The 13173-nt window shown below is 35.8% G+C and overlaps 1 protein-coding gene across 1 annotated transcript in view; it reads right to left on the bottom strand.

Annotated features, from left to right (window-relative positions):
• The window catches only part of LOC124293695 (glutamate receptor ionotropic, NMDA 2B), a 1867270-nt gene that overhangs the window by 962610 nt on the left and 891487 nt on the right, over window positions 1–13173 (bottom strand). The window contains exon 8 of the mRNA XM_046735718.1: window positions 5329–5558. Coding sequence (XP_046591674.1) covers window positions 5329–5558 — 230 coding nt within the window. The remainder of the gene's footprint in view (window positions 1–5328; window positions 5559–13173) is intronic.

Here is a 13173-nt window from a genome sequence, read left to right as displayed (position 1 = left end):
TTATAGTATTGTAACTTTCTTTGCGTCACAATCAAGAGTTGACTTCGAGAGCTTATTGAGAGAATTATCAGGCGTCAAAATTAAATGTTTTGGAAAAAATGCTCTAATAGTAAAACGAAATTGCACAGTCTGAAATCGGTAAAAAGACTGTTTTTTACAATGATGTCGGTTAACGCAGCAATCTTATTCATTTCATGACATATGAATATTTAAACTTCCATTATCTATGATACTTTCTTTTACAAACCGAACACCTTTCTGACCGACACATTTTTAATTTAGCTGATTTTTTTTCACGGGTTCTTTATCGAAAAACACAGACATACGTATTTCAGGATCTTTTTATTTTTCATATACTTTGGGTAATAGACAGGGTCGTAAATTTGAGAATCTGGCAATTTTCGGTTTGGAGACCCATTTTCAAAATTTCGTAACTCCAGTTGTAATTGTGCTAGAAACTTTTGTTCTTTTTTCATTTTAAAGAGAAAAGAATGAATTTGAATATAAAGATTATCTCATTAAAAATTATTAAGAAATTCATATTGTTATAAACGATTCAAATGTTCAAATCGATTTTTAACACTTGCCCCCAACTCGAAGCGACTTCTTATTATAATCATCGTATTGTATGTTGAATTTCCTATGAAAAACGTATTTTTAATTCATTGGCATATCATCGTTACTATTGGAAAAAATTAATTTATCTAGCGCGGCGCGTCACTACGGCACGTGAGTTCCATTGCACGCCTCATTTTCGTGCCTCGTATCGTTTTTCTCTGTAAGATAAGTGATTATTCTATATTTTTAATAAAATAATATTATTCGTTGGCTAATAGGACTTTATAAAAAATCCAGCGAAGAAATAAGTAAATAAAAAATATTATTGTAGCAAATCAAAAATTAATTTATAAAGATTTCAAAATTTTAAAAATTTTTAAATCAAAAATACTTCATATACGATGTACTTATTAACTAATGATATAATGTATTGAAATCTTAATAAATTAACTTTTTATTTGCTACAATAATATTTTTTATTTATTTAGTTTTTCGTTCGATTTTTTATGAAGTCTTATTTAATAAGGTTTTGTCTTGTTGATATGGTAGATTATAACGTGGTAAAGGTTTTGCTTTATCAAGATCGTATATTATATATTATAATTTATAACGCGATTCAAGTTTAAATATGACTTGTTCTTTACACATATTTTTATGACTGTGTGAATTCACAATTAAAATCTTAGTGCAAAGCTTTTAAATATCCTCTCTTCGTTATGCTTCATAATTCGTAGAATAACTGAATAAATAAATATAAGAATATATTCACGGTTTAATACTTAGCATTAAACGGTGGGTATTAGTTTAGGTTAAGATATGCTTATTAAAATCAATAATATCATCACAGTTTGGATTGCATAAATTATGAGATTTACTCTCACGAAATCGTACAATTTGTAGCAGCAGACAAATAAAACTCCGTTAATATCATTCACTGTACTAAGCTAATCGTAACCTAACATAACCCCACCGTATTGAGTATAAAGTCGTGAGCAACATTATTTGAATATTCCTACGTATTAAAAGATGATGACTTTTTATTTATAAATCTCACAAGATTTGTATCTTTACAAACCGTAAAAGTGTAATGTTATACACTTACAAGCATGTATCAATTAATTTTTTATAATAAGGTCATTTACATAATATGCATTATTTTGTGTGTTGATTAATTCTAAGATAACTATGGTATTGCTTCGCACAGATATCTTTGACATGGATGACTGCGAGGATGACAGAGTTGCCGATGTGCTCGACCTAGAGTGAACCTCCTCTGCTGAAACGAACTCTACTCGTACGCTTCAAGGTAAGACCCTACTGAGATCTTGGGAAAAATAGTTTATTCTTTTTTTTTAAATGATTAAATAGTTCCAATCAAAAAACGAATCCCCAAAGTTTTAGATTAGGCTAGGATGTCTTTAAAAAAAAAAATTGCAACCTTCTGCGATGAAAGTGTAGACGCAAGGAACCTTTCGCAGCGCTGCGCTGCGAAGAAAAAATTCTGCGAAAGGTTCCCTGTTTTTACCAATATATCAGTAGGGTCTTCCGTTAACAGGGTTACAGTTTATTGAGTTGCACCGTGTCGAGACGGACCTGTCGGACCAGTTCTTCAAGTAGACTAATATAACGGCTCTCCGTCGTGTGCCAAGCCAGCGTGACTTGAAAAAAATTTATTTCTACAATTCAAGTGGCAAAAGATATGTTTGATCCGTGACAAATTGAAACAGATTTCTTCTAAGCATGGATGTATAAAAGTTTTACCATCATCCAAAATTGAATTTCATAGGTCTGCGTTGTTAGTTTGAATGCCATCTGTTCGCACGTGTGGGCTGTCGTGCAAGATTTCATGTTGGTGATTTCGCACCAGAGACAATCAATAATCACACGTAATTCTCTTTACATTAGAGCATCATGAAGCTTTCCGGCCAGTAACTAACACCGCTCATTGAATATCTAAACAGTTAGTTGAAATTCGTATGTTTCTATGTGAAAGAAATACGCATCTCTTAGAATTCTCTAAATCTTCTTGGTTTAAGCTTTGACTGTCATCAATTCAGTCGACGTGCTACTCGCTGACTTCGTCTTGGTTGTGGTGGTCATTTTTAATACGACTTTCAAGTAATGCGATTTCATACCACAGAATTTTTTAAGTTGACGTAGTACCACTTACTCCTCGAACCTGCTAGCCAGCAAAAGATGGGTGCACATTATAGTGGTCCTTAATAAGGTCATTTGGAAATTTTATGGCCCGTGTAGACTGATATTGTGTATCCAAAAAAATAACATAAAATGTAGCCAGAAGGTCGGGCTCATAGCTCAATTTTAAGTCGTAACCCACAGCCCTCGAATTTTTCCATGTCAATAACATACGTTTTTTTGTTCCTCTTGCAGTATTGCTCTTAAAAATCTGAAACTTGGCTAAATTCTTACCTACGGTAATAGGTATCCCATATAAATTTTACAGATTTTCAATGACATTATTTTCTGAGCTGTAATTCCGAAAACTATATTGAAATTGTTATTTTTGGAGTTACAGCACGATTGAGTAGTAACAAAAAAACGTTAAAAATCTGTAAAATTCACACTACCATATATGTAAGAATTTCGTTAGGTTTTAGATTCTTCGGAGCAATACTGCGAAAGGAACAAAACATTTTCCATCGAGTTCCAAGATTAGTACGTTATTCAAATCGGAAAAATTTGAGGACTGTGGGGCATTTTTTACTATTTATTTGGAGACATGGCAGCCAACGGGTGCGTTAAATTAGGGTATGATCTTATGAAGGACCACCCTAGTGCACATACGCCGTAAGATCGTCTGCTTCCTTCGGATTCGTGTATGGAACGCATTTTAGAGATTGGTGATGTATTTAATTGGAATTAAATTAATTATAACGTATACAGCAGGCACTCCACGGCAACTCAACCTAGGTCTCTGATCCTCAACTTCCTCGAGATGTTGGACTCCAAAAAGCACTCATATTTTTTAAATATATTTATCACGACAAATTTGATTTGCTAAGAATTCTCCAAATCACATATCGTTAACTGTCCAAAATCCTGTATCAAATATATAAATTTACAGTATTGTTTTTGATTATATATTTTTTTGATTCATTAGAAAATTTTTGAAATAGTTTTTGTAACATTTTTACCCAGCCACAATCAATAATCAACCTTTATTCAATTAATACTATTATCAAAGAGCTGAATTGTAAACACGTATTATTCTAATGCGTTCCAAAAATATTAACGTTCGTTTGTGTAGCACATGAAAAAAAAAATTATTCCGAAATTAAAAACTCGTTACTTACCTGTCGTTATGAATTATTGCAACTGATTCCGAAACGCGGCAAATTATTTGAGAAATTTCACAATTCACCATAGAATAAAGAAATTCCGATAGATCAGTAACGCACGTACACCGAGATAGCGCCTGACAACGGGGCGTTCACATTAGGCAGAGTCGTTAAGTAGCGCAAAAAGATCCAGAATCACTCTCCAGGTTCGATTCCTGGCTCCGTCGTTAATTTTTAGAAATCACCAGTAGTTCGAATTTATATCTTTTAACAATGACATTCTCGTAATTAACGATATGCATATCCGCATATCAATTATTAGACGGCTTGTCCGTCTTATTTGGCTTCCCATCGGAAGCAAGAATCGAAAAATGTAAACATTCTCCATCTACATACATTCTTACACATAGTGCTTGAACAGAATAAAAAATTCATATTCAAACTTTGTTACAGTATCTTTTCCGTTCTAAGCGGAGAGAAGATATTGAATCCTGACCGATCGAGGCCGCAATACAGGTTCTAAATTTGGTTTTCACGAGTCTTACCCCCGTGATATTATATATCCTACTAATTTCCAGTTCCGACATCTTCTTGGTCGGCTGACGGTCCACGCAGCTGATAAAGTTGAATTTTTCTAAATCCCCTGCATTCAATAAAAGTTCAATTCCACAAGTTTCTCATAATTGCGGAATAGTTTATAAAGAGAAGACGGAAGGAACAGAGTCGCGGCTGAAATAAACTTACGTTTTATATTTCATTCATCTCCATCACAATTTCCAATAAACATGATTCGGCACGCAATTCCTAGAAAAATCGTATAGGAATCCCTCACCTAGCAGACTGATTTGATCGACTTGTCACCCATTGAGCTCTTTGTCGGCATTGTCTCAAAAGCTATCATTCTCTGGCATTTTTTTTTCCATGAGTTGCAGAATTCTAGACTCACAATAAGTGATTGAATTAACACAACAACAAAACAGATCTTATCGATTGCCGCTATGTGTGATTCGTTAGTGGTACAGAACATCGAATAATCGATGAAGGTGGTGTGACTAGTGAAAACCCATGGTAACGTTCCCCGTTTTTTGAAATCGACTGTTAATATAGCTAAATGTCGGACCCGTTGTAGATGACATACCAACTGTAGGTGAGTACATCATCAAACATCAAACTGGCTTGGTCGGTCTGCCGTTATCTTGATTCAGAACTCTCAGTATCCTATCTACTAGCCTACCCAACTGATTGGACTAATACTGCACAACAAACTCATAACCTAACTGTTGCTTCAATATGACAGCATTTGCATAAAGAATTCGAGCAATGATTTTTCGCTGCAAGGTTTTACAGGAAGTTTTTCCGAAATTATTCATAATCGAAGGCAAGAATGAAGTAATTTTGCAGCAATGATGCAATCCTACGTGCAGTGCAATGGATTGGTATCGAGCTCAAATAGGTCAGTAAAATCGCTCACCCATTTATGTCGGATTCCTTGGCAACTCTGCACAGAATGCCTCTGTCCATCAGACATTTTCCAGTAATGGGATCTGGTGGAGCTAAGTTAATGTAGGGTGGCTCTTCTAAAAAAGTAATTTTCAAATGAAATTTTTCAGGCACCCCTTGCGGTGGAGTATGGGAGCCACCGGGCCAAACTATATCCTTGATATCCAGTCCTTCTTTTTGCCAGGATTTCCATATTCCAATCTGCAATTGACAACATATTTATTTAAGTAACTTGATATTCAATAGAACAACATAATATATAATTGTAAGCAATTTAGCCAACAATTTCGTATCGTAGGAGCTGATTCTACAAAACAATAATGGTTGAAAAAAAGGCTGATTAACTCTGTAATCACTTATCAGCGGATTATGTACAGGCTACCATGCGCACGTGGCTCATTGTTTGCTGGCCTCAACTGGCTGTGTCTTGCATACACGCTTCTCATTACACTGACTTACGCACTCATAGGCCAGCTAAAAAGCATGAAAAGTAGTACGTTTTGCTGCGAATCTGTAAAATTGAGCTAAGAGTACTTCGATGACATAATGAAATGGTATTAATAATTTTGCGATCAGCTCCCAAGGTCATCGTAAAAAAAAAATAAGTGTGCAGTTCACACGTGGTAGAAGTGAAACCTTCAGAAACTAAACTGCGAGCGAATAAGGCGAATGCAGTATCAGGAGTGAAATAATTATTCGGTTTATTGATAGTCGTTTCATCAAGTTTCATCCAGTTTGAAATCATTACGGTGCTGAAGAAGTTGAGTTTTCGATACATAGATAGTTGTTTCATCGAGTTTTATTGAGTTTCAAATCATTGTCGCGCTAATTGAGTTAAGTTTTGCATTTCTGGTTCGACGATATTTTCATCACATCGATAGTAGTTTCATTTCGTTTTATCGAGTTTCAAATCACTCCCGTGCAGAAGAAGTTTTCACGTCAAAAAGGTTGAATCGTTTCATTTGGAACCTAATAATTTAGTCAAAAACTATGTCAAACAAAAGTTGTTGGCGACAAAAAAAAACCGCGATAAAGTATCGCATATTGATCTTCGTATCTTCAAAAATAGGAGAGAAAAAAACTACAAACAAATAGTGAAAACAGTAATCAATTCGTGTATATGATATACGTAGACTGTAACGTGACATTTTTGATGCCCGTTAGAAGGGGCTCCTTGGACCCTTGGCGGAACCAAATTTAGGGGTTTCCATGATTGGGTCGCGAAGACTTTGTGAAAGAGTCCCAGAACTAAAGTTACGCATCCGAAACTACGGAGGGGACACTTGAGCGAATAGCGTAAGATGATTCAGATTTTTTTTTTTTTTTTGGAGTTTACTCCTTAAGAAACGATTTGAGTTTTAGGGCCCAGTACGGAAATTATGTAAGGAGTAAAATCAAGTGTAACACGAAAACTTGAGGCGTTACGTAGAAAGAGACAAACATGGATGTCCCTAAATTAGGGGACACGGATGAGCCAGCGTGATACCTGACTGAAATGTAACTGAAAATTTCTTTACCGGAAGCTCGTCCGACGCATAGATTTTGAATTATAAGCGATAGAGCTGGGCCAATCAGAGCGCACCATTTCGTCTGGATTTGCCGCCACGGAAATTGCTGTTTTGTTCATCTGGGTGAATTATTATTATTCGTTTACGAATTAAATATCGGCACCTCCCCTCTCTCCCTGTTGTACCCCTTCTCGGGCGCTGACCTCGGTATCGTTGCCGCGGCACACGCTGCCGGCCGCACATCACGGACGCATACTCGTGCGTGTGAACATAAGCGAATCCCCAGCTACACAATACTACAAAACACACATCTACGAGTGAAAATAAAAATAAATCTCCAAATAAATCAGCGGATGTAAGATTTAATGTTATAAAACACTTCCAATCATCGATGTATGCATGAAATTAGAGACTTTAGATGATTAAAATGCCGTTAGGGTTCATAATTACTCATTCAATCAATCTGGCTTGGGATCTTCAGAATTATGCTTTCCGAACATTTTTTGTGTCTTTGCAACATAATTTTTCCACTAGTTTTAAATTCATCATTGACATCCGATTTTTCAATAATGCGAGGGAAAAATAACTCGCTGAATTGACGTGTCAATAGGTTTGTAAATCAATTACGATTCACCTGAGTTAATACTAAATAACTGAATAAATGAGAATTCACTGAATCACTAAAAATGATAACTGAAATCATGAGAATTATTTGAGATATAACTGAATTAGGAAGAGTTGTAATAAGTCAAGTTACTTTGAATTACTTTAGATTCGTGTCAAAATTTTATGTTTAGAGAAAAAAATAATTAAATTCAAATAAAAAAGTAATTTTAAATTAAGAAGAAGAAAATTCCGAAATACCTGAATTTGAATGAAGCAGTTTGAATTTAATAAATCTATCTGAATTTGAGGAAAAATAATTATTATTGTTTGGAATAGAAAAATGAAGTCGAATTACATGAATAAATTCAATTAATTCAACTCAAAAAAATATGGTGTCATTCAGATTCCTAGTTATTTCCTCGTCGATTCAATGCGGGTCTGGAGTGGCAAGTAACGTTGAAATTGTTGAGATCAATGCTAGTGATGGCCACTTATCTGAGAATGATCGATGTATCGATTAATCGATTTCAACAAAATAATCGGACACGGCTCGATTGAATTGGTAAAAATTAATCGATTTGGTAAATTTCTGCGTGTAGTCTTAATATCAGAAGAAATATTTTGATAATTCATAGTCTTATTCAAAATATTTTTAAGTTTGATAAATTTTGAGTAATTGATACTTAAATCACATACATCGATACTGAATTGCATCGTCCGTGTGAGTAAACAAGCGGCTTAAGGCTGACCGTGAGCCAGCCCTCGAACTTCCCGTTTTCACACTGCCAATTCAAGGTTCATGGAACAAATTTATATTATTATCCAATTTCAATTTCCAACTACAAATTCAGAGTCGTGATTGACGATTCAAAAGCCCTTGCATGTCATATTACATAAAAAAATATTACGATTTTTTTTTATTTTGAATCACTAATACTGGATCGACCATCATAAATTTTGAAAATCTGACCTTGGATCGGTCAGATATGCGTCCGTGATGTGCGGCCGGCAGCGTGTGCCGCGGCAACGATACCGAGGTCAGCGCCCGAGAAGGGGTACAACAGGGAGAGAGGGGAGGTGCCGATATTTAATTCGTAAACGAATAATAATAATTCGCCCAGACGAACAAAACAGCAATTTCCGTGGCGGCAAATCCAGACGAAATGGTGCACTCTGATTGGCCCAGCTCTATCGCTTATAATTCAAAATCTATGCGTCGGACGAGCTTCCGGTAAAGAAATTCTCGGTTGCATTTCAGTCAGGTATCACGCTGGCTGGTCCGTGTCCTCCAATTTAGGGACATCCTGAGTCTTAATGACCAGAGGTGTTTTGTTAGCCTAAAATAACATCTCCAAATTTTTCTCAGTCTTTTATCAACCGCCCTGACGCCCCTCCGACCCCTTAAGTGATAATACTTTCGAAAACGGTCAAACGGACATTTTTGAAAATTATGAAAAAAATGACATCAATTCTGTAGCCAAAATGAAAAATGTCACAACCAAAATCGAAGTGGGTAGGCAGAACGGTAATTTTTTATCAATTTTTTCAACGAATAATTTTTTTTTTAGTAAATTTAATTTTTTTCGCATTTTTCAGGATTCAATATATTTTCCTAAATGCAACATCATCGGGAAAGTAATATAAATTTAAGAAAAGACTTTGGAAGGATTTTTACAAATGAATAAATACTATTGCATTTTATGATCTGCGAATTTTATATGATGTGTAATTTATCGAGGATGAATGATTTTTTACATTTACGCTTTCGTCGCTTTGGGGAATCACACAATGTATCTTTTGTAAATGTGATATTCGGCTAACATTTTCAAATCTCTTTTCTATTTTTACTTTTTCGTTATCTTAAAATTGCTTCGTTGAAAATTCTACAGAAATATTAGGGAGATTGAAAGATTGATTTGCCCAATGGTACAACTCATTTGCAATGGTGATTTGGCAATCTGATGGGCGCCGGGCGCTGTAAACTTGCTCGGGCTGCCTCTCGCTTCAGAGTCCCGCCAACGCCATCACACAGACCTTTCCCATGTTTTGTAGCAAAGAAATGCCACTCCGCTTTGATACCAAAGTCTTTTTCGTGATAACATATGTAAACAGCATGTGATAAATTTTTAAATTATTGGGGTGCACTATCAGAAAATAAGTAAATTTTTCTGACATTGTCACAGATCGACTTAATGTAGTTCACCACGATTGTCGTGTGAAGATGGACTGCAACTGAATCATGAGCCGTATTGTCAGAGACGATTACCAAACTTTTGTGTCCATCTTTAAAATAAATGACGACTAGGTAATCTGTTGCCTGAGCGTTATTCCAATGGAAACTCGGTGCCGCATCTTGGATAACGAAAGCATAATTTTCGGCAAAATAGCATATTGCCAGAAACTCTCCTTCTTGCGATGATTCTTTTAAATTTTTCACGGAATTTCCTTGATTTTTGGAAATGAAAGCATGAGGCAAAAGAGCTTTCACTTTCCCACAGAAATCTTCGATGAATTCATAAAATTCTTTAAGAAAAGTTTCGAGCGAAGTTCGAGGTTTGGCTATCCATTACTTGTATGTTATCTCATTGACTTTATTATTGGAAAACAATTCATCCAAAAGGCTGTACAAAAATTTGATTCCCGGACAGTTCGAACATTTTCCTAGGTAGCAATCTTTGGTAGAATCACGAGACAAAATGGCGTTGACATAATCCTTGCAGCTAGCGATAGGCTGTATAGTGTCGTTGCTGAGCTCTTTCAAAGAGCAACTTGAAATATTTGATTTTAATTGCTATCATTTTCTGTTAATCACATATGTTGTATCCTCAATGCGTTTTCGGATAGATACAACGATAATTTCTCAACATTAATGTAAATCGTATATTTCGAAATAACGAACGAGTGTATTTCGAAATACCTAAGAATGTGTCGAATAAGCATAAGAAGCGACCAAGACCGATTCGATGCGTTGACTAACGACCCAAATTCAATGTGGAAATGAAAGGATGCAAAAGTGCAAACGAGTCAACCTTCGATATGAATACTATCGAACAAAATGATCAGTCTTAATTGATACGTCGAATGAAGCAGTTGGTCTCGGTATTCATACGATGATTATCTCTAATTCTTACTTAAACTTTGTAAAAGGTATTTGATTATTTTAATAAACTATTATCTTGTTTTAACTCCTAAGTTAAACTTCAGTTTTTTATTGGCAATAATCCCGAATAAAAATCCTTTATCGGTTAACTATCCGATTTTCCGATATAAAACATATTCTTTTCACAAATTCGTTGTAAAGCTGAATATTACCTGAGATCATCGGCTTCACATTCTGATGGATTGAACAGACAAATATCGTATGAGTACCAGAAGCACCTGCTAAAGTGCAGTGCTTTGGCCTCATAGATGCGAAAGTTGAAAAGCCTATCTTTTTGTCAGGATACTCCAGACGAAAGCTTTCAAACAATTCTTTGAAATTTGAAAAAATTAATTTCCTTCGGACATGAGTTTGGTTCCCACCTACATCACGTACTGATACGTATTCCTTTTTACTAGGCATCGTAAGACTGTTCCTCTCATCATCGTAAAATTCGAGTACAGCTTTTTTTCGTGTCATCGCATATTTTTTTTTCCTGTATTATGAATTAGTAGAGAATTTTTGTTTTTCCATATAATTTTCCTAAAAAACAGTTGTGCTTAAGATGATAAGATAACAAACAATGCACACCGTGCTTTTTATTGGGTAAAGACAATATCGCTTTACTTTCAAGGAGTTTCTTTGATTCTTGTGCCATATACAACGTGGTGTTCATCGTTTGTGATTTGTTTATGGTTGGGAAAACACACTAGTAGGGGTGCATCCTCGGGTTCTCGATCACGTAGGAGTGAAAGGGGTAGGAGGAATGATTGAGATTTTTGGATGATTTACGATTTATTCATTTGAGACCCACTGACAATTACGCGAATGCTATGGAGGCTAGGGGACGAGTGAGTCTTGCTCTCGTGCTGTACTCTCCACGACACACCATTACACACTTGCGTCAAACCGATGCTACTGAGCCCACTTACACAACACTCCCCCTTGTGAAAAAAAAGCTTCCTTCTTACGTTTTCAAGTACAATCATCTGGATAACGTTGAGGAGAGTGTATTCTTCTTCTATCTCTTGAAACTCTTTGAACTTGAGGCCCTTGTAATTCATCATTTTCCGTTTCTTCTACATTTAACGCACTGCGTTCAATTTCCATACTATTAGGCTCTATATTTACCATATCTTGTACCTTATTCTGGACAACATTCCTCACATTTTGCACATATTCACCAACTTTAACGTTACTTATACAATCTAATTTAGTAAATTCTTCATCAGGTACATAATAATATTCTTCATCAATAAACGTTTTCGATCGGTTTTCTGTGTTTTCGCCGATTTTCAGAATTTGATTTATGTGTCTTTTCCAGACCTTGTTATTGTCAAATTTGATTAAATAATGCAAATTACCTATTCTTTTAATTACTCTACCGAAAAACGACTTGACCTTGTTACTATAATTCCTACAACTTACTCTGTTGTTTATGCAAAAACTTCTTATAGAGTTATCAATTGTTTGAATAATTTTTTTCTGTGGTTTCATCAAATCAATTCTGCAACGTGGTTCTCTATTAAATGATAACTTGTAAGGACTTTTATCACATTTCGGCAATGATGTAATTCTATACTGATTTAACATTCTTTGCAAACAATACTCCAAATCCGTGTTCTGATTTTCCATCATTTTTGCTAACGATTTCTTTAGAATCTGGACAAAGGGTTCTGCTTGACCATTCGTTGTTAGAGTACACGGGGCTGTGAATTTGTGTTGAATTCCATTTGTTTGTACAAATCTTAAAAATTCTCTTGAAATAAATGTCGTTCCATTATCCGAAACAATTACTTTTGGAGCATTGTATGCAGCAAACATTTTTCTACACAATGGTATAATAGTTTTAGTTTGCATTGTGACGTGGACTTTTCCCGCTCCTCGGTCACTCGGAGAAAATGACCGAGAACTTACCACGTGCACAATAATTTGGCGTCCACGATGTCCCCTGAACCTGCAATAATACCGCGAAATTTGTTGGGCGCCTGGCGTGGTCAACACGCCTCGAAATCGGTAATACGATATACCGCGACCATATGCTCGATAGCTCAGTACCGCGGAGAGGGGAGGGGTAATTTTTGGGTAGAGAGAGATACGCCACACGTACGCCGACAAGTTATTTCACAAAGCAGCAAGAAAATTAAACAATATATTTCAAAATAGCGATAATACCAAAAAAAAATAAAAATAATAACAATACTGCGGAAGCTTGTCCTCGCGATCCCAAACGCAAACGCTTAGCTTACAAAAAAAAAAAGAACGAGCAAACAAAATAATCAATCACAAAAAAGAAAAAAATATGAAGGGATCCCGAAGACCTCTACGGCCTACGTGCGCTAGTCACTATACTACTCGTGACCGCTAATTTACACACAAAAAGAAACCAAAAGCAAAATCGGACGCGACGCGCTGCTCGCGATCGTCCTCTACAGAACGGCGCTAATCGCCAACTTAACAATAACGGATTATGCAAATAAAGAAAAAACTAAACTGAAACGAGGCTCGTCGCGGCACCCGCGACCCTCCTCTAGGAACGAATATTTTTATTAGCGCGCACCCG

Source organism: Neodiprion lecontei, chromosome 3 (assembly GCF_021901455.1).
Source record: "Neodiprion lecontei isolate iyNeoLeco1 chromosome 3, iyNeoLeco1.1, whole genome shotgun sequence".
Taxonomy (NCBI): domain Eukaryota; kingdom Metazoa; phylum Arthropoda; class Insecta; order Hymenoptera; family Diprionidae; genus Neodiprion; species Neodiprion lecontei.
Note: the sequence above shows the minus strand (reverse complement) of the source record. Positions and strands in the feature narration are given on the sequence as shown.